The sequence below is a fragment of the Schistocerca gregaria genome, chromosome 1 (genome assembly GCF_023897955.1).
Source record: "Schistocerca gregaria isolate iqSchGreg1 chromosome 1, iqSchGreg1.2, whole genome shotgun sequence".
In the NCBI taxonomy this organism is placed as follows: Eukaryota; Metazoa; Arthropoda; class Insecta; order Orthoptera; family Acrididae; genus Schistocerca; species Schistocerca gregaria.
In genome coordinates this window covers 530,327,318-530,354,457 of record NC_064920.1, presented here as the reverse complement: position 1 = coordinate 530,354,457, position 27,140 = coordinate 530,327,318, and the positions used below count along the sequence as shown (strand labels likewise).

Here is a 27,140-nt window from a genome sequence, read left to right as displayed (position 1 = left end):
GAAATGTAAGGTGCAGCCTCACTGACAGTCTAAATGACACTGAATTATTCTAAACAAAAGAAACATGCCCACACTGTACAATGGTCAATACAGGTGGCGACACTTTATACTACAATGCTATCAAAATGAAAGACAGTGCCTAGTAAGCACTCAAAATGCAGGGAATTCAAAAAATAAACTAGTAACCACATAGATAACTGAAAATAAGACACTCCTGCTTGAAGCTTGTAAAAATTGATAAACGAGCTGTGTAATCGCCTTATCTGCTGGAGATATCCAAGATGCTCCCTCACTGATGATCTAACCAATAATGAAAAAGTTATATAGTTCTAAAACATTTACAGCATACAGCGTTGAGATATCTATGTAGCCAGTGCATCAATACTGTCTACCCATCAATGATGTTTGGTAAATATTATTTTCCCTTGTTCTTTGTGTGTTTGTTAATTTTATGTTGTAAATGATGTGTGTGTGTGTGCGCGCAATTTCAGAATTTTCTTCTAGTGTTAATTTCTTTGTTATGAGTTCCGAAGAGAAAAAATTGATGGAAGCAGGACATTGGAATTTACAGTCTCATGCTCGTATGTACACTCCTGGAAATGGAAAAAAGAACACATTGACACCGGCGTGTCAGACCCACCATACTTGCTCCGGACACTGCGAGAGGGCTGTACAAGCAATGATCACACGCACGGCACAGCGGACACACCAGGAACCGCGGTGTTGGCCGTCGAATGGCACTAGCTGCGCAGCATTTGTGCACCGCCGCCGTCAGTGTCAGCCAGTTTGCCGTGGCATACGGAGCTCCATCGCAGTCTTTAACACTGGTAGCATGCCGCGACAGCAGTTGACGGACTTTGAGCGAGGGTGTATAGTGGGCATGCGGGAGGCCGGGTGGACGTACCGCCGAATTGCTCAACACGTGGGGCGTGAGGTCTCCACAGTACATCGATGTTGTCGCCAGTGGTTGGCGGAAGGTGCATGTGCCCATCGACCTGGGATCGGACCGCAGCGACGCACGGATGCACGCCAAGACCGTAGGATCCTACGCAGTGCCGTAGGGGACCGCACCGCCACTTCCCAGCAAATTAGGGACACTGTTGCTCCTGGGGTATCGGCGAGGACCATTCGCAACCGTCTCCATGAAGCTGGGCTACGGTCCCGCACACCGTTAGGCCGTCTTCCGCTCACGCCCCAACATCGTGCAGCCCGCCTCCAGTGGTGTCGCGACAGGCGTGAATGGAGAGACGAATGGAGACGTGTCGTCTTCAGCGATGAGAGTCGCTTCTGCCTTGGTGCCAATGATGGTCGTATGCGTGTTTGACGCCGTGCAGGTGAGCGCCACAATACGGACTGCATACGACCGAGGCACACAGGGCCAACACCCGGCATCATGGTGTGGGGAGCGATCTCCTACACTGGCCTTACACCTCTGGTGATCGTCGAGGGGACACTGAATAGTGTACGGTACATCCAAACCGTCATCGAACCCATCGTTCTACCATTCCTAGACCGGCAAGGGAACTTGCTGTTCCAACAGGACAATGCACGCCCGCATGTATTCCGTGCCACCCAACGTGCTCTAGAAGGTGTAAGTCAACTACCCTGGCCAGCAAGATCTCCGGATCTGTCCCCCATTGAGCATGTTTGGGACTGCATGAAGCGTCGCCTCACGCGGTCTGCACGTCCAGCACGAACGCTGGTCCAACTGAGGCGCCAGGTAGAAATGGCATGGCAAGCCGTTCCACAGGACTACATCCAGCATCTCTACGATCGTCTCCATGGGAGAATAGCAGCCTGCTTTGCTGCGAAAGGTGGATATACACTGTACTAGTGCCGACATTGTGCATGCTCTGTTGCCTGTGTCTATGTGCCTGTGGTTCTGTCAGTGTGATCATGTGATGTATCTGACCCCAGGAATGTGTCAATAAAGTTTCCCCTTCCTGGGACAATGAATTCACGGTGTTCTTATTTCAATTTCCAGGAGTGTATTACAATACTCTTCTAAAGTACTATAGTTTTGAAAGCATTCTTTCTTGTTTTTTCTTTATTTGCTATAGATACTAACTGGAATCATGAAAAATTATCTTCTTGATTTCTCGTAATGCTCGTCAAGTAGAACAGTAATAAATGTTTAAATATAAATTATACAATATATTGAAACATGTTTCCGCAGGTAGCATTGGTGTTTTTGTGTTTGCTGCAGGAAAACCTGTTGAGACTTGCCGATCATTCAAAGTGCCGCCGCGCAATTATGCGCGTCTTCTACATGCGGCACTGTCTGCCAGCCATGCAGCAGCTGCGCCACGTAAGCGCCCAGCCAGCCAGCGGCCGCTGGACTTGGACTCAGTGCTCATTTGAATGTCACCGTGTTCACATGTCTTGCTTTGTCAACTTCCACAGTGACTTACGTGTGTTGTGTCATTTTGAAATGTGTATGTTCAACTTGACATTGTAACAAAACCCACCCCAGTTACTTCCCCTTCTACTTTGCTTGTCAGTGATTACAACTCAAGATTCACCATCTGATCTCTCTCCTCTTGTTTCAGAATACCAACCAATACCTGATGATACACTGGATGAAGAGCCATGAAGACGAGCAAGGGTTAATTTGAAAGATTTAAAGCCATCTGATGGTAATGAAGTAGAACACCAGCCATTGGAAAGAGCAGTTGAAGATGACATTACTGATGCACAGCTCTCTACAGAACAGAATTTAGGTGGCATAGAAAAAATACCTTCAGAACTAGCAGCACTAGAAAAAAATTGGAACATTTAGGTTAGAGGCCTAGAAATATTTGCAATATTACAGAGCAATGCAGAGAATACTATATCTCATCTACAAAACTACGTGTTCCAGACATGATCTTTAAAAAGCCTTGCACACAAGCAATGTAGGCATAATATAGACACGATCTTTAAAAAGCCATGCACACAAGCAAATTCAAAAAGAAACTTCACTTTCCATGAAGGACAAAGCAAAAACAAATCTGTAAGAGCAGGTTTTTAATGCACTTTAATATACCGAAGAAATAAGGGACATCTGAAACACAAGTAAAGAAGACAAAAGGGTTCATCATGTAAAGAAAGTCACTTCACCACAACTTTTGGATAGTGTGAGGAATCTTTCGAAGTTTTGCAGTTGTTGAATCCCATGACTGTCACTGTGGGGCAAAAGGAAATTCCTAAGTCCATTTCTTATCACATTTATGTACTCCCTGTACAAATCTGCATGCACAGAAAATGGTTTTATGCAACTAGAGCCCATATTTATGGAACAATATTTTCAGAGTATAATCTCTCTTTTCATTAATCCAAATAAGACCAGTTGGCAGACCCCAACAATCAGTCTTTTCATCTCATTCGTTTCGATAAGTCTCCCCTGACACTGGGTTCTGGGCGACTTTTCCAAACTCTACCTCTTTTTTCTAAACATCGACAGTCCTTTTACTTCACCGCTCTTCCTTCCTCTTCAGTCCTTCTACCACAAGGAGCGGCCTCTGGCTCTGAAAACTTGCAAGCTATAATCCCTTTTCATATGTGTCTGCCTCTGCTACCACTTTATTAGTAGATTTTTTAAAATCTATTCTATTATTTGTATTTCCAAAAAGACTAGTGTCATCTATGCACGGCCTACATTGCTGCTGCGGTCTATAAACATGAACTTACACATAATTAAAATGCTGATCTTTTCTAAAGGACAGGACAAAAGATTAGAGAAAACCACACAATAAGGGAGCAAAAAACTTATGGGACTTTCTTTAGTTGGAGCTTTGATCTACAGCAAGTTTTGTTGGCACCAACTAATCCTAGCAACAACACTTTATTTTCTAAGTTAGAACTGAAATCTTTTAATTCTGCAGTATATGACAGAATCATAAAAATGAAACTATTTCATGCGTTCAGAAATTTTCCTGTTTTAGTAATCGTCGTGGAGGATAGAACCTAAACAAATTTGTTGCTGCTTAAATGCTGTTCACGAAATACCTAACCTCGAAAGCATTGATTTACAATTTCTATTTGTCGGTCATAGTGAAATTTGAATGTGACTTTGCACTTTTGGCAATCACTACAGAACAAAATAGTCATAAAAGTGAACTGGCCTATCGACTGGAAGAGCACTGCGAGAAGTGCACTATTAAAGGGTGACAAATCTCTCTGTTATTCACAAAATAAATTATGAACAGATTATTGATTGGGAATATTATGTGAATTACCATTTGACTATTATGAAAGAAGCTGCGAATGGGAAGCAAGTCACACAGCAGAGGACGTGCTGGCTAAACTTCCACGAAACAGTTGTCATCATCATACACAAAATCTTTATGTGAATCCTGCCTATAATGAAGAAAAAGTACAATCATCAAACATCATAAAAGTCCAGAGAAGGGCAGCTTGTTTTCTATTATTGCAAAATGGGCGAGAGTGTATCACTGATATGATAAGAGAGTTGGGGTGGCAACTATTTCTCATTGCGGCAAGAAGTTTTCATGAAATTTAACTTACCTACTTTCTCCTCTAAATGCGAAAATATTTTATTGTGACCAGCCTATATAGGGAAAAATGAACATGTGATCAAATATGAGAAATCAGACCTGTCCATTTTCCACCTCACATGCGTTTAGAGAGAGGAACAGCAGAGAAACAGTTTGAAGGTGGCTCAAAACTAACCCTCTCCTAGGCATTTAAGTGTGAATTGCAGAATAGTCACACAGGTGTAGGTTCAATGTCCCAGTTCAAGTCACTGACTCCCACACTAGGATCATAATAATGTTCATTTCACAAAAACCTACCACATGAAGGAGATCCAGATGACTGTCAATCATCGTCTGAAGATGCAGTCTACGGCTACTGATAATGACGATTGTTTTTTAAATTTTGTGGTGTGTTTCAATGCGAAAAAGTGAATGAATAACAGTACATTTTGAAAGTTTTGACATTGTGGTTTGTATGATTACAACAATTCTAGCATATTTCAAGATAATTATATATTGTTTTCAAATTAATATGTTTACAATAGTTAGCAATTGATTTATTTTAGAAATCACAATTAGGTAACTCACCATCTGGACCAGTGCAACAAGTAAATGGTCATTCTATGCCAAATGGTGGCTGAAATTTTGTTTAAACATTCACATACATTCTCATTAAATATGGGTCAAGTTTCACAACTACTAATTCAATACTTCTGGAGATAAAGGCATTTGTTTGACTCCATAGTGCCACTACCACAGTGCACTCATGAGATTTCAGCAACTTTCAGACATAGTATCTCCAACAATATTTCCTTGAAAGAAACAAAAGGAGGAGGAGGAGATTAGTGTTTAACATCCTGTTGACAACAATGTCATTAGAGACGGAACACAAGCTGGGATTAGGGAAGCATGGGGAAGGAAATTGGCCATGCCCTTTCGAAGGAATCCTCCCAGCATTTGCCTGAAGCGATCTAGGGAAATCATGGAAAATCTAAATCAGGATGGCCAAGACATGGGATTGAACAGCCATCCTCCCGAATGTGAGTCCAGCTTGCTAACCATTGTGCCACCTCGCTCGGTAAAGACACAAAACTGCATCATCTTATTCATCATTTAGCACTCTCTGAAGCAAATAATAAAAACAGATCTGCTAAGCCATTTTCATATGGATAATCTGAAGCAAAGTCAGCGGACAAAATAATTGCTTAAAAAAAGTGTCAAGTCTTGCTCTTGCATTTTCTCTCTCCCAAAGTACCTGCAGAATCAACTCAAACTACTGTTGCACATAATAACTGACAAATACAAGGTCTTAGCATGTAAAAATACCATCTCTTACTGCTTCCCAATAGTTCACAAATTGAGGGTTAAGCTGATGAGAGTAATATATATATATATATATGACTCTATTGGCCCACTAAAAAGTCTTCTTCAGACTCTTTCATTCAGTTTTCAGTCTAATAAATCATATTCATATAAGGCCCTAGGATACAATGGAAGAACCCTGGAGATCCTAAAAGGTATGACAGAGATTTAGGAATCAGTTTTAAATTGTAGGACATTTCCAGGGGGCAGATGTGGACTCTGACCACAATCTATTGGCTATGACCTGTAGATTAAAACTGAAGAAACTGCAAAAAGGTGGGAATTTAAGGACATGGGATCTGGATAAGCTGAAAGAACACGAGGTTGTACAGAATTTCAAGGAGAGCATAAGGGAACAATTGACAGGAATGGGGGATAGAAACACAGTAGAAGAAGAATGGGTTGCTCTGAGGGATGAAGTAGCGAAGGCAGCAGAGGATAAGGTAGGTAAAAAGACGAGGGCTGCTAGAAATCCTTGGGTAACAGAAGAAATATTTAATTTAATTGAGAAAATATAAAAATGCAGTAAATGAAGCAGGCAAAAAGGAATACAAACAACTCAAAAATGATATCAACAGGAAGTACAAAATAGCTAAGCAGGGATGGCTAGAGGACAAATGTAAGGATGTAGAAGCTAATCTCACTAGGTGTAAGATAGATACTGCCTACAGCAAAATTAAAGAGACCTTCGGAGGGAAGAGAACTACGTGTATGAATATCAAGAGCTCAGATGGCAACCCAGTTCTAAGCAAAGAAGGGAAAGCAGAAAGGTGGAAGGAGTATATAGAAGGTTTATACAAGGGCGATGTACTTGAGGACAATATTATGGAAATGGAAGAGGATGTAGATGAACACGAAGTGGGAGATAAGATACTGCGTGAAGAGTTTGACAGAGCACTGAAAGACCTGAGTCGAAACAAGGCCCCCGGAGTAGACAACATTCCATTAGAACTACTGACGGCCTTGGGAGAGCCAGTGCTGACAAAACTCTACCATCTGGTGAGAAAGATGTATGAAACAGGCGAAATACCCTCAGACTTCAAGAAGAATATAATAATTCCAATCCCACAGAAAGCAGGTGTTGACAGATGTGAAAATTACCGAACAATCAGTTTAATAATCCACAGCTGAAATATACTAACACAAATTCTTTACAGACGAATGGAAAAACTAGTAGAAGCCAACCTCAGGGAAGATCAGTTTGGATTCCGTAGAAATACTGGAACACGTGAGGCAATACTGGCTCTACGACTTATCTTAAAAGAAAGATTAAGGAAAGGCAAACCTACGTTTCTAGCATTTGTAGACTTAGAGAAGGCTTTTGACAATGTTGATTGGAATACTCTCTTTCAAATTCTGAGGGTGGCAGGGGTAAAATAAAGGGAGTGAAAGGCTATTTACAATTTGTACAGAAAGCAGATGGCAGTTATAAGAGCCGAGCCGCATGAAAGGGAAGCAGTGGTTAGGAAGGGAGTAAGACAGAGTTGTAGCCTCTCCCCGATGTTATTCAATCTGTATATTGATCAAGCAATAAAGGACACACAAGAAAAAATTGGAGTAGGTATTAAAATCCATGGAGAAGAAATAAAAACTTTGAGGTTCCCTGATGACATTGTAATTCTGTCAGAGACAGCAAAGGACTTGGAGGAGCAGTTGAATGGAATGGACAGTGTCTTGAGAGGAGTGTATAAGATGAACATCCTCAAAAGCAAAACGAGGATATGGAATGTAGTAGAATTAAGTCGGGTAATGCTGAGGGAATTAGATTAGGAAATGAGACACTTTAGTAGTAAAGGAGTTTTGCTATTTGGGGAGCAAAATAACTGATGATGGTCGAAGTAGAGAGGATATAAAATTTAGACTGGCAATGGCAAGGAAAGCGTTTCTGAAGAAGAGAAATTTGTTAACATCGAGTATAGATTTAAGTGTCAGAAAGTCTTTTCTGAAAGTATTTGTATGGAGTGTAGCCATGTATGGAAGTGAAACATGGACAGTAAATAGTTTAGACAAGAAGAGAATAGAAGCTTTCAAAATGTGGCGATACAGAAGAATGCTGAAGATTAGATGGGTAGATCACATAACTAATGAGGAGGTATTGAGTAGGATTGGGGAAAAGAGAAGTTTGTGGCACAACTTGACAAAAAGAAAGGACCGGTTGATAGGACATGTTCTCAGGCATCAAAGGATCACCAATTTAGCATTGGAGGGCAGCGTGGAGGGTAAAAATCGTAGAGGGAGACCAAGAGATGAATATACCAAGCAGATTCAGAAGGATGTAGGTTGCAGTAGGTACTGGGAGATGAAGAAGCTTGCACAGGATAGAGTAGCATGGAGAGCTGCATCAAACCAGTCTCAGGACTGAAGTCCACAACAACAACAACAACAACAACAACAGAAGAATACAATGGTAAGGTGATGCAAATTTGGCCAAAAAAATAGATGTCTGAATAAATTTTGAGTTAGCTTCTTATATTTCTAGAACTAATTGCAGCATAAACTTGAAACTTTGCACATAATAACTCTTCAATACAACATCTTAGAACATAAAATTTCATTTTCCTACTGTGTTCCAACAGTTTACAAATTGAGAGCAAATTTGACAATTTTTTGTACACTTTCATAAAAAGTATTCTACAGACTCTTTTAATCCTTTTCATTTGAAAGAACATGTTCTCAACCACCTAAAAACTACATTTAGCTGTACAATACTAGCGTATATAGCCCTAAAAAATGGCGATAAGGTTGAAGTGCATAGAAAATTGACCCATCTACCACTGAGACTCAAACTATAATTCAATAATTGTTTAGTACTCTTGAGAGAAGGCAATATAAAAAATTTTTGTGACTAGGAAGTGGGATAAAAGTATAAATAACTTGAAAAACTTAAAATAATTAATGTCTTGTCACAACTCATTGTGATATATTTAATTCCATTTTTCTGCTTTACAACATCAAACTGGTTATAAACTTCGCAATTTAAATGTGTGTTACGAAGGCAGTGAAGATCATGGCAATAAAATTGTTACATAACAGCTCTAGCACAATCGTTTAAGTAGCTTTCAAGTTTTACAGCACTGTGACATTGTGTAAATTTTGATGAAGTTAACAGCAGTCTTCTTGACCTTTCTTGGAATGGATTCAAGTTATAGAGAATTATTTGTATACCTCTTTATTCTATAATGCTATTGACAAGCTAGTTTAATTACAGTTTAAGGTATAGTGCTCTTCGAGTCAGCATAGTTTGCAATTTATATGGTACATGTGAGAAACTGTATAAATGTGTTGCTATTGTCCATAGTGGCTTGCCACAGTAGTTTCCTTCTGGCGAGAGAAAACCAGCATTCCCATCCCATAACACCAACGTGCGATAGCTATAGCAGCCCCAGTTGAGTTTCTTTACTACACATTTCCAAGCCCATGAGTTTCTTTACACAGTATCTCAAGCCTGACAATACATTTCTGTAAGTGTTACAGGTTTCATTTATTTGCTGTAAGACGTCAAGAGGAAAGCTATACTGCTGGCCATATGGTGCCCATAATGGAATAGTTTGGGGAGAAATTTTGATAACACAGAAGAAAAATTACACTTTTCAAACCTAATTGCCTCAAATTACTAGAACACAAAAAAGAGAAAACTATTCTTTTTGTTGGATTCTTTATTCCATTTCATTTTTTATAAACAGAATTCTGCAAAGCTGAATGCTGGAGCAATTTTTTTTTTAATTACCAAACAATGGTTCATCGTGTGGGTTCCTGTAGTCATGTCCTAGTTCATTAACCACGGGCAACATATTAGTGGCCCGACAATAAGGATACCAGTTACTTTGGAATAAGGCAGGGCATCTCTGACATATTCTGAGTCGTGGTCACCTTTGTGCTCATACGGCAAAGACTACCAAATCCACCGGTTAGTCCCTCAACTGTTAGGGGTAATACCCAATGGGACTCAGTGCAAGTAAGGCAAGCAACCTGCTTCCCTGGTACTTTAAATATGATGCTGGCAACAATCAGAGCAAAATGCCTCGGACCTTTGGAGGTGACGGAGTCCCACCTCTAACTGACAAGGTAAAACTTGGCAAACAAATGGTAATGAGATGGGGAACTATTAATATCAATGGGGGCTACTCTGGGAAGAAGGTAGAGCTGACAGAGGCTGCAAGTAAGATGGGGCTGGACGTTTTAGTTATTAGTGACATTCGGGTAAGGGGTGAGAAAGAAGAGGAAGTGGGAGAATACAAGGTCTACCTGTCAGGAGTCAAAGCAGGAATAGCACAATGGGGTGTAGGGCTTTACATCAGGAAAGAAATGGAACCCAGCGTAGTTGCAATAAGGTATGTAAACGAACGACTGATGTGGATAGATTTGACAGTGTCTAGCAAGAAAATTAGGATTGTGTCAGTATATTCACATTGTGAAGGGACAGATCAAGGTAAGATGGATAGTTTTTATGAGGCACTCAGTGATGTAGTTGTTAGAGTAAAGGACAAGGACAGTGTTCTGCTCAGGGGTGATTTTAATGCCAGGATTGGAAACCGAACAGAAGGGTATGACAAGGTTATGGGTAAATTTGGAGAGGATATGGAGGCCAACAGGAACGGGAAACAACTCTTTGATTTCTGTGCCAGTATGGGCTTAGTAATCACAAACTCCTTTTTTAAACATAAGAACATTCATCAGTATACTTGGGAAGGCAGGGGAACCAGATCTGTCATTGACTATATAATAACAGATCAGGAATTCAGGAAGGCTGTGAGGGACACACGTGTATTCAGGGGATTCTTTAATGACACTTATCATTATTTAATCTGCAGTGAAATTGGGATTTTGAGGCCAAAAGTGCAGGTGGTCGGGTCCATATGTAGGAGGATAAGAGTGGAGAAACTTCAGGATAAGGAAATCAGGCACAAGTACATAACAGCGATCTCAGAAAAGTACCAGGTAGTTGAATGTAGTCAATTACAGTCACTGGAAAAGGAATGGACAAGGTACAGGGACACAGTACTAGAAGTGGCTAAAGAATGTCTTGGAACAGTAGTGTGTAAAAGCAGGAAGAAGCAAATAGCTTGGTGGAATGACACAGTCAAGGCAGCTTGTAAAAGGAAAAAGAAGGCGTATCAAAAATGGCTACATACTTGAACTCAGGTAGACAGTGAAAGTTATGTTGAAGAAAGAAACAAAGCCAAACAGATAAAGAAACAAAGCCAAACAGATAATTGCAGCATCCAAGAAGAAATCTTGGGAAGACTTTGGAAGCAGGTTGGAGACTATGGGTCAAGCTGCTGGAAAACCATTCTGGAGAGTAATTAGCAGTCTTCGAAAGGGAGGTAAGAAGAAAATGACAAGTATTTTGGACAGGTCAGGAAAACTGCTGGTGAATCCTGTGGATGCCTTGGGCAGATGGAGGGAATATTTTGAAGAGTTGCTCAATGTAGGTGAAAATACAATCAGTAATGTTTCAGATTTCGAGGTAGAATGGGATAGGAATGATGACGGGAATAGTATCACATTTGAGGAAGTGGAGAAAATGGTCAATAGATTGCCGTGCAATAAAGCTGGGGTGGATGAAATTAAGTCGGAACTCATCAAATACAGTGGAATTTCAGGTCTTAAATGGCTACACAGGATAATTGAAATGGCCTGGGAGTCGGGACAGGTTCCATCAGACTGAAAAAAAAGCAGTAATCACACCAATTTTTAAACATGGAAACAGAAAAGATTGTAACAACTACAGAGGTATCTCTTTAATCAGCGTTGTGGGTAAAATCTTCTCAGGTATTGTTGAAAGGAAAGTGCGAGTATTGGTTGAGGACCAATTGGATGAAAATCAATGTGGGTTTAGGCCTCTTAGAGGTTGTCAGGACCAGATCTTTAGCTTACGGCAAATAATGGAGAAGTGTTATGAGTGGAACAGGGAATTGTATCTATGCTTTGTAGATCTAGAAAAGGCATATGACCGGGTTCCTAGGAGGAAGTTGAGATTATGGAATAGGAGGCAAACTTTTGCAAGCAATTAAAGGTCTTTACATGGATAGTCAGGCAGCAGTTAGAGTTGACGGTAAATTGAGTTCATGGTTCAGAGTAGTTTCAGGGGTAAGACAAGACTGCAACCTGTCGCCACTGTTGTTCATATTATTTATGGATCATATGTTGAAAACAATTGACTGGCTGGGTGAGATTAAGATATGTGAACACAAAATAAGCAGTCTTGCATATGCGGATGACTTAGTTGTGATGGCAGATTCGATTGAAAGTTTGCAAAGGAATATTTCAGAGCTAGATTGGAAATGTAAGGACTATGGTATGAAGATTAACATCTCCAAAACGAAAGTAATGTCAGTGGGAAAGAAATATAAACGGATTGAGTGCCAAATAGGAGGAACAAAGTTAGAACAGGTGGACGGTTTCAAGTACTTAGGATGCATATTCTCACAGGATGGCAACATAGTGAAAGAACTGGAAGCAAGGTGTAGCAAAGCTAATGCAGTGAGCGCTCAGCTACGATCTACTCTCTTCTGCAAGAAGGAAGTCAGTACCAAGACTAAGTTATCTGTGCACTGTTCAATCTTTCGACCGATTTTGTTGTATGGGAGCGAAAGCTGGGTGGATTCAGGTTACCTTATCAACAAGGTTGAGGTTACGGATATGAAAGTAGCTAGGATGATTGCAGGAACAATGGCAGGAGGGTGTCCACAATGAGGAAATCAAAGAAAAACTGGGAATGAACTCTATAGATGTAGCAGTCAGGGCCAACAGGCTTAGATGGTGGGGTCATGTTACACGCACGGGAGAACAAGGTTACCCAAGAGACTCATGGGTTCAGCAGTAGAGGGTAGGAGGAGTCGGGGCAGACCAAGGAGAAGGTACCTGGATTCGGTTAAGAAGGATTTTGAAGTAATAGGTTTAACATCAGAAGAGGCACCAATGTTAGCACTGAATAGAGGATCACGGAGGAATTTTATAAGGAGGCTATGCTCCAGACTGAACACTGAAAGGCATAATCAGTCTTAAATGATGATGATGACCAAACAACAACACTACTTATTTTCAATTTTTCTGATACAGGCTAATGTCCTAATCCTCAGTACTTTAGATATTATCTTCCATAGACTGTATTAAACAACTGAGTGCCAGAGAAATAGGAGGCCCATTTTCAATGCACCTCCACATTATCAATAACAGTTTTTCTCAGTGGTTTGATGATGTGGTCTTTCTAATGAAAATGATTTTAAAAAGTCGACAGAAGTAGACTTTGTAAAAATAGGCCAAAAATATGTATTTTTGTGTTTAAAAAATTGTCAACTTTGCCCTCAATACATACACTACTAGAAAGCAGTATGAGAATGAAACTGTGTATTCTATGACCTCGCATTGGTGAATTATTAAGTGCAAAGTTTCAGGTTTATCCTGCAAATACTTATGGAGATATAAAAGTTTTTTTTTTTTTTTTTTTTTTTTTTTTTTTTTTTTTTTTTTTCGAGTGTTCCCACCCCAGCTGATTTTGTTTCGAATTATCCATACGAACATTGCTCAGTAAATCTATTTTTATTATTCTGCTTAAGAAAGTGCAATATGTACAAGATGGCTCAGTTTTGTTTCTTTCAAGAAAATATTCTTGGAGATATTATGTTTCAAAGTTGCCGAAAGCTCATGGGTGCACTGTCGATAGTTTCACTATGGGGACAAATGAATGGCTATATCTCCAAAAGTATTGAATTAGTGTTGGTGAAACTTTGCCAATGTTTTTGGGAACATATACAAACGTTCACAAAAAATTTAACCAAACTCCATGACGGTCATAAGCCAACTTTTTCCAAAATTACATCACTTGGTGTGAAATGGCACAAAGAGCTCCATTTTTGTAAAAAGGAAGAAATTTTTGAAAGGAAAATCAAAACAAACCTACAACTACTAGGTTTTTCAGACTAAATACTCACATCAGATCAGAATTATTTCAAACTCATTGTTTACAATTAAAATTTTAAGAAAGTTTCAAATGCATTTCTTTCAATAACATCTATTTTAAGTTTTTTTACTAAGATGATGGTATTATACACCAGTTCCAGTTTAACAGTTAGGGGAAATACTTCCATTTGAGCCACTAAAATCTAAAAACTACTGTGAAGAAAAATACGCAGAATGCAGGCATAATCAGTAAACATGTGGCTTGACTTACCAGCCTGGGTCTAGATTGACGCGTTTCTGATAAAATGCATATCCATTGTGTGATTTGGCCTTGCAAGGATGCCAAGCCACGACAAATATCTTCCAACTGTCGTTCCTTGACTCCAGTCCAACTGTCAGGATGACAAATACTAGCTGTCAATGTGGGCACCAGGTAATCGACTAGAGTTGTTAACAGACCCACAACTGATATTGTAGTTAACACAGATGGGTCAAGGTACCAGAAAAGGCTGTAAAAACAATACAATGATTATTAAAAAGTAAGAAGTAACATTGCTTATAAAGCTATAGGGCTTTAAGGACCTTACAAGAGTATCTACAGTCTAATTTTGTGTTTGTGCCATTTCTTGTGTAGTCACATATGGCAGTCTCATTCTCAAACAGATTCCTACCACTGAGGAAAATAATGTATTTCTGAAGGATAAGCTGAATTGACTTTGAGGACTGACAACAAAGTTACAACAATTATTATGGTAATGACAATGTTTAGAACGGCTATTTCATTAACAATGTCACTGTGTACTAGTCAGGTGTTAATTAGGTGTGTGCTATCTGCCAAGATGAGAAATGATAATTTCTCTCTAACGCCCCAAAGAGCACGTCTTAACACTCTCACTGGACCAATCTTGCTTTCTTTTTTTGACTTTAGAAAGAGTGAACATCTCGAAATGAATGAAATGCGAGTTTTTCTCACTGAAGTCTTCCAAAAGTTTTTCACTGTTGTGATTTTCACAAAACAAATTCGATCACACTTGGGCTTTGGAAAACTAATTTATTTTATTTTTTTGTGGGATGTTGACAGCTCTGTGTAAACTGCATTTTTTGGCTTACTTTGATTTCTTGGCCATAACTTTCTTCATTAAAGCCACTACCCCTGAGCAGAGGATAGATTTCTTCAACTCTATACTTTCTCCTTTTATTCATTTTACACCACCCCTCCCCCTTTTCTGTGACAATTAACAACAATCTTCAAAAAAACCAAAAAAAATTGTTTACTGACTATCTTAGCACAACACAGTAAAGGAATTCCACTTTTGAGTTTGAGTAACTTCTTATCAATTTCCCAGCAAGGCCTTTAAGACTTGTTAACCAGATGGATCTTTTCACTGAAGTTTAGTGGGTTTTCTGGCAGACACATGTACATTATCAATCTGTACATCACTTGCTTGTAGTTGTTTCAGCAGTTTTGGTTGCCTGCTGTACCTATGTGTGATTATTGACCATCAAAGTTTCCTCTGTTAATGAGGTGTCATCAATTTTTGAAATAATGCTGTGAAGAAACTTATATTATAGGCAATTGTAGTTTCTTTACTAGAAACTGCCATTAAAGTTCCTGAATAAAAGACAAATTCATGTGAACAAGGAACTAATTCAACTGATTACGCTATATCTGATGTATGATTCAGTGTCAACATGAGTTAGAAGAAAGACTTACCTTTATTGATGAATCTATATTTACATGTAAAATTATTATTTTATACCAATGGGTGATGTGTTCTTACATTTTAATTTTCAGACATGAATACTCAGTATATTTCTTTACAGCACTACATCTACATACATTATCTGATCAAAAGTATCTTGATATCCCTGTGTAACGTGTAACTGAGCACTAGACATCATGAGAGGTGGACCCAATAATACGAAAGAAGGTAGGGACATCGTGTTGTCAGTGGAGAAACAGTAACAGCAGAATGGATCCATCAAGAGATGTCATCAGAATTCACCTGAACAACAAATCCACCAGTGATATTTCGACACTCCTAAAGCTGCATAAGTCAACTCTTGTGACTGCAGTGGAAATGCAAAGGAACAAACCAAGATGAAACAGACATCAAGTATTGATGGAACATGTATCATTGTGGAGGATGTTTTAAGAAAATCCCATGAAATCAGTAGAAGAAATCGCTATTTCCAAAGTGCTACCAACAGTCCAGCTACCACGACTGTGGAAAAGGAGTTAAAAAGAATGGATACAATGGTCAAGCAGCTCCTCATAAGCCACACATTTCTGCAGTCAGTGCTAAGTGCCACGTGAGGTGGTGTGAAGACAGCTGATGACTAGAAATCCACAATTTGGAGTGGTGAATCATGCTATACACTGCAGCGCTCCAATGAAAGGGTTTGGATTTGGCAAATGCCTGAACAATATTACCTGCCATAATGCGTAGTGTCTTGTACTTGTGAAAATGCAACTGTGGAAGGATATGAACGTACCTTACAGCACTGTGTACTGTGCATAGTAGAGGAACAATTTGGTGAAGATGAGTAAGTGTATCAGCATGACAATGTACTCTATGACAAACCAGCTTTAACTAGGTAATTACTGAAATAGACTGCCATGAAAGAGTCCCAGGCTCAATCAAATGTAACATCTACTTAGTTATAATACTGACTTTGCTCCAGACCTCAATGACCAATATTGTTTGTTTCTCTGGTTTCGGCTCTCGAGGAAGAATGGGCCATTCCTCTAGACCTTCAGACATCTCACCGAAAGTGTACCAAGCAGAGTTCTAGCTGTCATAAAGGTGATGGGTTAACACATTCCATATTAAAGTCCACTAATAGGTGTACCTTCACAAGATTCTTTACAGTGTAGAAACTGCACTTATACAACTTTTCTGTACTACTGAAGTCATGTGTTAAGAGGGAGAAATGACTTTATATGCCTTTGTATGAACCCTAATTTCTCTTTTCTAATGATACCTACGAGACAAACACTGCTGGCAGCAACTTTGTTGTACACTCATATTCAAAAATGGTTCTCATACAGTAATCCATTTGGCTTTTGTGATAGCAATGTCACATTTCATCCAAAACCTCCTCTTTAAGCTCCCTAAACACATCTGTTCCGTTTTCAAATGGTCTGTAACTACGTGTTATGATCCTAGCAATAAGCATCTGAATTTGTTCACGGTCAACCTTCATATCTACTTGATATGGGCTCCGAATGCTGTCTATAACTGGGTGCACTTGCATCTTGTACGAGATTTCTTTTAAAGATGCACAGCATTTTCCCCAGATCTATTCCAATGTCTTTAAGCCTTCCATCTGCCTTCCGTAATATTGATTTTGTGTGTTCATATCATTTCATATGCTTGTTTAATTAAACAATGTAGTGTACTCTGGTAGTTAACCACTAATCCTACAGTCAGAAATCATAACAGTCATTCACTACAAGTGGAAAATGTCTCTTGGATCTTCTGCATTTCCTTATGATCATCCAATGACGATACAGTAATCAGCTAACACTCTAGTAGTGCTGATGACACTCCCTGTTAAATCATAGAACAGTCATCAAGCCAGTTGCATATCTGTGAAAATACTCCCTATGATTGCATTGTGATTACTGGTCAACAGTGAGATACAATGTCAAACACTTTTCAAAAATTTAGGGCAACGGAATCTGTCTGTCTACCTGCTTGCAGTAACTGCGAAATATTGAATGAGAGCTTTGCTACGAAGGTTTCCTCCAAACTAATACTGACTAATACTGATTCCCTAAGAGTAACTGTTTTTACTCTAGGAACAACAACGTTCAGGATTAGAATCCACTCTAGGATCCCCAGACAGGAGGTGGATCGAGATACTAGCTTGTTGTTTTCTGTGTCACTTCTTTTACATTTTTGTAAATGAGAGTGACCTGTACACTTTAATAGTCACAAGAACCTTGACAATTATGAACAAAGTAATAAATTAATTCCACCAGATTAATCCATGTAAAATCCAATAGCAATCTCATCTTGGTTTGGAACCTTGATCACTTTGGGGAGTCTAAATGTCATTCAGTATTTATATTTCATTTGTGTGTACAGTGGTCAAATGTTGATATGGTATTACCCACTTGTTTAAAGCCAAAATTTAATATTTTGACTTAGAGTCTACAATCATCAGTTTCAACACCAGACTCAGCAATAAAAGATTGGATTAAAGTTTGTGATGTGCTCATTGCTTTACACACTGAAGCTCCAAAGAAACTGGTACAGGCATGCATACTCAAATACAAAGATAAGTAAACAGGCAGAATACAGCACTGCAGTCGGCAACACCAATATAAGACAAGTGTCTGGCACAATTTTTAGATTGGTTACTGTTGCTACAGAAATAGATTATCAAGATTTAAATGAGTTTGAATGTGGTGTTACAGTTGGTGCATGAACAAATTGCTGCAGATTTCAATGCTGGGCCACCAATAAGTGTCAGCATGCAAACCATTCTACAGAGCCAGAGGCCCACACATGTATCCTCGATGATGGCGTGACACCAAGCTCTAAACCTCACCTCTACTACAACGGAGGGGTATCTATTGAGAGGCCAGACAAACGTGTGGTTCCTGAAGAGGGGCAGCAGCCTTTTCAGTAGTTGGAGGGGCAACAGTCTGGATGATTATCTGGCCTTGTAACACTAACCAAAATGGCCTTGCTGTTCTGGTACTGCGAACAGCTGAAAGCAAGGGGAAACTACAGCCGTAACTACAGATTTACTGTATGATTAAATTGATGATGACGCTCTCTTGAGTAAAATATTTCGGAGGTAAAATAGTCACCCAATCAGATCTCCAGGTGGTGACTACTCAAGAGGACACCGTTATCAGGAGAATAAATACTGGCGTTCTACGGATCGAAGCGTGGAATGTCAGATCCCTTAATCGGGCAGGTAGGTTAGAAAATTTAAAAAGGGAAATGGATAGGTTGAAGTTAGATATAGTGGGAATTAGTGAAGTTTGGTGGCAGGAGGAACAAGACTTTTGGTCAGGTGAATACAGGGTTATAAATAGGAAATCAAATAAGGGTAATGCAAGAGTAGGTTTAATAATGAATAAAAAAACAGGAGTACGGGTAAGCTACTACCAACAGCATAGTGAATGCATTATTGTGGCCAAGATAGACACAAAGCCCACACCTACTACAGTAGTACAAGTTTATATGCCAACTAGCTCCGCAGATGATGAAGAAATTGAAGAAATGTATGATGAAATAAAAGAAATTATTCAGGTAGTGAAGGGAGACAAAAAGTTAATAGTCATGGGTGAATGGAATTCAACAGTAGGAAAAGGCAGAGAAAGAAACATAGTAGGTGAATATGGATTGGGGGGAAGAAATGAAAGAGGAAGCCGTCTGGTAGAACTTTGCACAGAGCATAACTTAATCATAGCTAACACTTGGTTGAAGAATCATAAAAGAAGGTTGTATACATGGAAGATGCCTGGGGATACTGACAGGTTTCAGATAGATTATATAATGGTAAGACAGAGATTTAGGAACCAGGTTTTAAATTGTAAGACATTTCCAGGGGTAGATGTGGACTCTGACCACAATCTATTGGTTATGAACTGTAGATTAAAACTGAAGAAACTGCAAAAAGGTGGGAATTTAAGGAGATGGGACCTGGATAAACTGACTAAACCAGAGGTTGTACAGAGCTACAGGAAGAGCATGAGGGAACACTTGACAGGAATGGGGGAAAGAAATACAGTAGATGAAGAATGGGTAGCTCTGAGGAATGAAGTAGTGAAGGCAGCAGAGGATCAAGTAGGTAAAAAGACATGGGCTAGTAGAAACCCTTGGGTAACAGAAGAAATATTGAATTTAACTGATGAAAGGAGAAAATATAAAATTGCAGTAAATGAAGCAGGCAAAAAGGAATACAAAACGTCTCAAAAATGATATCGACAGAAAGTGCAAAATGGCTAAGCAGGGATGGCTAGAGAACAAATGTAAGTATGTAGAGGCTTATCTCACTAGGCGTAAGATAGATACTGCCTACAGGAAAATTAAAGAGACCTTTGGAGAAAAGAGAACCACTTGTATGAATATCAAGAGCTTTGATGGAAACCCAGTTCTAAGCAAAGAAAGGAAAGCAGAAAGGTGGAGGAGTATATAGAGGGTCTATACAAGGCCGATGTACTTGAGGACAATATTATGGAAATGGAAGAGGATGTAGATGAAGATGAAATGGGAGATACGATACTGTGTGACGAGTTTGACAGAGCACTGAAACATCTTAAGTCGAAATAAGGCCCCGGGAGTAGACAACACTCCATTAGAACTACTGACGGCCTTGGGAGAGCAAGTCATGACTAAACTCTACCATCTGGTGAGTAAGATGTATGAGACAGGCGAAATACCCTCAGACTTCAAAAAGACTATAATAATTCCAATCCCAAAGAAGGCAGGTGTTGACAGATGTGAAAATTACCAAAGTATCAGTTTAATAAGTCACTGCTGCAAAATACTAGCACGAACCCTTTACAGACGAATGGAAAAACTGGTAGAAGCAGACCTCAGGGAAGATTAGTTTGTGTTCCGTAGAAATGTTGGAACACGTGAGGCAATACTGACCCTCCGACTTATCTTAGAAGAAAAATTAAAGAAAGGCAAACCTACGTTTCTAGCATTTGTAGACTTGGAGAAAGCTTTAGACAATGTTAACTGGAATACTCTCTTTCAAATTCCGAAGGTGGCAGGGGTAAAATACAGGGAGCAAAAGGCTATGTGCAATTTGTACAGAAACCAGATGCCAGTTATAAGAGTCGAGGGGCATGAAAGGGAAGCAGTGGTTGGGAAGGGAGTGAGACAGGGTTGTAGCCTATCCTCGATGTTATTCAATCTGTATATTGAGCAAGCAACAAAGGAAACAAAAAAAAAAAATTTCGGAGTAGGTATTAAAATCCACGGAGAAGAAATAAAAACTTTGAGGTTCGCCGATGACATTGTAATTCTGTCGGAGACAGCAAAGGACTTGGAAGAACAGCTGAACGGAATGGACAGTGTCTTGAAAGGAGGGTATAAGATGAATATCAACAAAAGCAAAACGAGGATAATGGAATGTAGTTGAATTAAGTCAGGTGATGCTGAGGGAATTAGATTAGGAAATGAGACACTTAAAGTAGTAAAGGAGTTTTGCTATTTGGGGAGTAAAATAACTGATGATGGTCGAAGTAGAGAGGATATAAAATGTAGACTGGCAATGGCAAGGAAAGTGTTCCTGAAGGGGGAAAAAAAATTGTTAACATCAAGTATAGACTTAAGTGTCAGGAAGTCATTTCTGAAAGTATTTGTATGGAATGTAGTCATGTATGTAAGTGAAACATGTACGATAAACAGTTTAGACAAGAAGAGAATAGAAGCTTTTGAAATGTGGTGCTACAGAAGAATGCTGAAGACTACATGGGTAGATCACATAACTAATGAGGAGGTATTGAATAGAATTGGGGAGAAGAGGAGTTTGTGGCACAACTTGACAAAAAGAAAGGACCGGTTGGTAGGGCATGTTATGAGGCATCAAGGGATCACGAATTTAGCACTGGAGGGCAGCGTGGAGGGTAAAAATCGTAGAGGGAGACCAAGAGATGACTACACTAAGCAGATTCAGGAGGATGTAGGTTGCAGTAGGTACTGGGAGATGAAGAAGCTTGCACAGGATAGAGTAGCATGGAGAGCTGCATCAAACCAGTCTCAGGACTGAAGACAACAACAACAACAACAACAACAACAACAACAACAACATTGGCCACTAAACTCCCAAGAGATGAACATTTTTGAGCATATCTGGAATGCCTTGCAACATGCTGTTCAGAAGACATCTCCATTCCCTCGTACTCTTACAGATTTAACGATAGCCCTGAAGGATTCATAATGTCAATTCCTTCCAGCACTACTTAAGACATCAGTTAAGCCCATGCCACATCATGTTGCGGCACTTTCGCGTGCTTGCCGGGGCTGCACACAACATTGGGCAGGTGTACCAGTTTCTTTGGCTTGTCAGTGTGTGTATTCAGAACTTTGAAGGACAATCTTAAGCTATTATGTTTTCTCCATCAGTTTCTCTGCATTCTCTTGTACAGAGAGAGTGTAAGAATCCCAATTTTCACAATATTCTTCAAACATCTATTAAATCATGGGATGTCTTCATGATGTTTTTATTACTTTATTTGGTACATATTGTCCACACACCACATTATGATGTTTCTATGCTAAAACAACAGTCCTACATTTGTCTGATTTCAGACTGCAACTAAATGTTCCCAGTTCATTTTATTAATAAACTGTTAGCAACTGTCTGCCAGTATGACTAAACAAATCCACATCTTCAGTCTTCTAGAGGATCTTTATGCCTTTAGTGACCATGGCCTTTGTAATACTTGTCATCCAGACAAGAACTTTAAGAGAAATAGCTAAAGAATATTTGAAGTTTCATGTACGAGAGTCGGTCAATAATTAAAGAGACAAATTGGTCTGGATAAAAAAGCGTTTATTAAAAAAAAAAGAAAAAGATTACTTTTTCCTACTTTTCAACATAATCCCCTTGAACATTTATGCATTTGTTCCAACAGGCTACAAGCTTTTTTATTTCAGCTGCAAAAAACTCTCTATCTTGATGTTTGAACCAATTTCCCCAAACTTTTAGATGTTCTCTTTGTCCTGGAAGCTCTTCCCACATAACGCCTCCTTCAGTGCACCAAATGAATGGAAATCACTAACTGCTAAATTAGGACTGTAAGGGAGTACTTCCCAGCCCATTCTGTCAATGGTTTCTCGGGTTAGTTGCGCAATGTGAGGGTGTGTGTTGCCTTGCTGGAGAAACACACTTATCTTCCGAGTTCCATGACATCTCTCTCTCTCTCTCTCTCTCTCTCTCTCTCTCTCTCTCTCTCTCTCTCTCTCTCTCTCTCTCTCTCTCTCATAGCTGGCTTCACCTTGTTTTTAAAAGCAAATCCGAGTAGTATTGACTGTTCGTTGTACGCTACTCTTCGAGACAATCACAAAAAACTGGACCTTCAGCAATCCAAAACACTGTCAACATGACCCCCCTGCTGATGCTTGAGTTTTGAATTTTTTCTGGACAGGTGAGATAGTGTGCTTCCACTCTATGCTTTGTCTTTTTTTATTCTGGCTCATAACAATGATCACAAGTTAAGTTTTTGTTGAGGAAGTCTTCACCTTCTCTCTCACAACATTCCTTCAGCTCTGTGCGCACTCTGAGCCTTGTCATGCCATGGGTTGGGGTTGTTTGGGGAAGAGACCAAACAGCGAGGTCATCAGTCTCATTGGATTAGGGAAGGAGGTCGGCCGTGCCCTTTCAAAGGTACCATCCCGGCATTTGCCCGAAGTGATTTAGGGAAATCACGGAAAACCTAAATCAGGATGGCCGGATGCGGGATTGAACCGTCGTCCTCCCGAATGAGAGTCCAGTGTGCTAACCACTGTGCCACCTCGCTCGGTTGTGAAGCTGCGTCAACTCCTTTGGGACCCATCTTGCACATGTTTTGCGGTACTTCAGCTTGTTACAGATAATGTTATGAACTGTACCAATACTAACTTGAACTTTATCAACTATCATTTCCATAGTCACATGGCAGTCAGCATGAATAATGTCATCAATTCGACTTTCAAGTGAGGGAGTTGAAACTGCAGCTGGTTGGCCAAAACAGTGTTCATCAGTCACTGAGTTGCAACCATTTTTGGACTGCTCTACCCACTTGTAAACATTTGCACGATTCATACAACTTTCACCATAAACTTTAGACATTCTACAGTATATATTCACTGGTTTCTCAACTTCAGCAAGTAAAAAATGAATAACAGAATGTTGTTCAACTAATGTGGATGCTTCAAGGGACTCACAATCTTGAAATGTATTTTTGAGGTTATAAGCAAAACAATGTTTATACATCAGCTGATCAGGGCCCATCCAGTGATTCCAGCTTGAAGCCATAAAAGTACCAAACTTGCCCTACTAACAGTTTTCTCCAGACCAATTTGTTTCTTTAATTATTGGACGACTCTCATAGCTAAAAATCGGAATGCAGAACCAAATTCTTTATGTACAGTTATAGCTTTTCAGTCCTTTGTATGTGGTTTCCATCAAAAGACTGCACTTTTTCTAGGTGTTGCATACAGGTTTCTTCATCTATATACAGATAGATCTGGAAGCCATCTATGTCATACAAACACTGAACAAATTTAAGTGACTGCCCAGTACCAGCCTTTTTACATTCACTGCCATGCTGTATCACACAACCTATTTATGGTAGAATCTTATAACTTATTCTAAGTTAAAACATTATAACCTGCCTGGAAGAAAATAGCCTTCTTCACAAAAACCAGCACTGATTCCAAAAACATCAGCCAAGTGATGCTCGACTTATGCTCTTCACACACAATATTCTGAATGCCAAGGACATGTTTCCACTATTCCAAAAAAATTCAAGTAAAATATTGACATTTTCTCAAGAAAAAAAATCCTATATGTTGCTGTGGAACACCTAACTATGCTTACAACTGGACAACCATTTCCTGACAGGCAGGATGCTGAAATTTATCCTGGATGGAAAATCATTTACACACACTGAAGTAATACCTGGTGCAAACTACAAGAGTCCAACAGAACACTATTATAATTCATGTTACACACTACACACAGTTTATTAGCGGTAATCTCAGACTATCCACAGATGAGGCAGTTATTCATGGAGAAATTCTACCCAGTGAAAAAATGCAGTAATGTCTCCACTAAAATCACTTCAAAATATCACCCTGTTGCTAAGACCGGCAACGAGCTCATAAAGCAGAGAAATGAAAAGTTTTGCGCTTAATGAAACATCAAAGCTAGGAGTGCTTTGACCATAAGATAATGAGACAACTACAGTTAGTCACAATATGCAAATATTTGGGAGTAGCAATGTTTAGAGGTATCAGACAAAACAACACAGGCTCAGTTTCTTGTTAAGCAAATGACACTGACTGCATATAAAGAATGGTCATGTAAATAGTCAAAGACTTATTTAACAGCTGAAGAGTGTAGAAAATCTTATGTGGCAAATATTTGCAGGGAGATAGCACACATTCCATCTCACAAGAACCAGCTTACAAAATTTCCAGTGGTGCATTTGAGGGTAGAAACTAAATATATTATTCAGCCATTGTGTATTTATACTGCATAAGTCACTCAGACTTAATTCATTTACTGCAATAATGATGGAAGCAGAAGAAGAAATCAAAATTTGTGCCATGGCCAGGACTCAAACCTGGGTATTCTTGCTTATTAAGCAGAAATGCTAACCATTACACCACCGCAGCACTATGGTCAACATTGCCGCACGAACTACCCAAGTTGAGTGCCCACCCCAATACAAACTTCAGTTCCTATCTTCAGCTTATTTTTCCCCTACATTGTCACTATTGCCAGGGCTCTCTGGCATTGGAATAGAATCCCAGCATTGGATGTGATGGGGAAGTCCTGTACCATAGGTGATCTTAAAGTTTTCCCCTAGACATTCAAGTCTCGTCTTCATGTGTGATAATGATGGAAGCAGAAGAAAGGAATTAAAATTTGTGCCACAGCAGGGACTCGAACCCAGATCATTTTGCTTACTAGGCAGAAATGCTAACCATTACACCACTGCAGCACTATGGTCAACACTGCAGCAACACGGACTACCCAAGTTGAGTGCACTCCCCAATACAAACTTCAGTGGTTAGCATTTCTGCCTAGTAAGGAAGAAGACCTGGGTTCGAGTCCTGGATGTGGCACTAATTTTAATTCCTTACTTCTGCTTCCATCATTATCACAGATAAACATGAGATTTAAATGTCTCAGGAAAAACTTTAATTATAAGATGTCTAAGAATTCATTTACATCTACATCAATACTATGCAAGCCACCTTACTAAGTATGGTGGAGTGTACTTCTGGTACTACCACCATTTCTTCTGTCCTTCGTTGCCCCTTTCTGGAATGGTGCATAGGAAGAACGAATGTTGACGAGCCTCAGCAGTCCCAACTGATCTCATTTTCTCTCCTTGGTCATTTAGCAAGACATACATGGTAGGAAATAATATGTTTCCTGAATCTCCTTGGAACACACTGCATTACTCTTGAAATTTTAATAGCACACAAAATACACAATGCTCTCTTGTAGAGTCTGACACTAGAGTTAGTTGAGCATTTATGTAATGCTCCCACACTTACAAAACAATCCCATGAGGAAACGCACTGCTCTTCATTCTCTATATCTACTACCAATAACATCTGTAAGGGCTCAGACTGAAGAGCACTACTCACGACTTTATCTTTTAAGTTTTGTAGGCCAGTTCTTTTAGGGATTAATTACATTTCCCCAAGATTTTTTCAAGGAATTTTCTTACAATTAATTTTATGTGGTCCTTTCACTTAAGGTCGCTCGCTACTGTTTCCAGTGGTTCACTGCCAATAGTGCAATCTGTTAAATTTACTTATGCTTACAGTCAACTGCCTGTTCCTGCACCTATCTTGAATCTACAACAGGCCTTCCTGCATTTTGCTGGTCTCCTGAAGCTGCAACTTCTACACAGACAATAGCACTGTCTGTTCATGGCACCAGCCTCATGGCACTTCTGACATTGGCTGTATAGAGAAATAGTGATCACATTCAAAACAATGACATACGATGTACCATCGTGGTGTCTTAAACCAGAGAGCCCCTTAAAGTCCTCATTTTAACATACTCCTACCAGTTTCAAAACAACTGTGTTGTTCGTGATAGTAACTAGCTTGTTCTGAGCATGATGAGTTTGCTTCTTGTTACAATGTCAAATCAGATGCCATGACAATCACTAAATTAACAGGTGAATAAATATTCTCATTGTAAGGTACAAAAATACCACAAACTAGTTTCAAAATTAGACATTCTCAAACTGAAATAATAATTTAATTTTTAAGACTTTTCAAAAACTTGCAACACAATGGCAAATGACATCTTGTTAAAAATTTTGTTTTAGTTTTAGATGTTGCACCTAATTTTCCTAAAGAACTTTGTTCACTGTGACTGATGTCATTTTTAGCACTGCAGAGATACTAAAAAAACTATGAGAGCATATAGTGGAAGAACTTTGTCGCTGAGTACTGCCAACTAGATTTCAAAACAATGTAAACCAAACACCACTTTAATTATAGTAGTACTGTACATGCAAAAGCAATGTTAATATTCACAGGTTACTTACAAAAATAGTGTTGTTGTAATGCCAAATAACATGCCAGGATACCAGTTCTTCTCCCACAAGAGAACAGAATTAAGGGGTATCAGAACTTCTCGCCATCCTTCAAGATCTCTCTTTATCTTCTTGACACGCTTCTCCTGTAA

At 39.4% G+C, this 27,140-nt stretch overlaps 1 protein-coding gene across 2 annotated transcripts in view; it reads right to left on the bottom strand.

Annotated features, from left to right (window-relative positions):
* The window catches only part of LOC126355095 (ADP-ribosylation factor-like protein 6-interacting protein 1), a 73,263-nt gene that overhangs the window by 26,057 nt on the left and 20,066 nt on the right, over nucleotides 1-27,140 (bottom strand). For both annotated transcript variants that reach the window (XM_050005292.1, XM_050005298.1), the window contains exons 2-3: nucleotides 27,001-27,134; nucleotides 14,011-14,248 (exon numbers count right to left, since the gene is read on the bottom strand). In XM_050005292.1, the coding sequence (XP_049861249.1) occupies nucleotides 14,011-14,248; nucleotides 27,001-27,134 (372 nt within the window). The remainder of the gene's footprint in view (nucleotides 1-14,010; nucleotides 14,249-27,000; nucleotides 27,135-27,140) is intronic.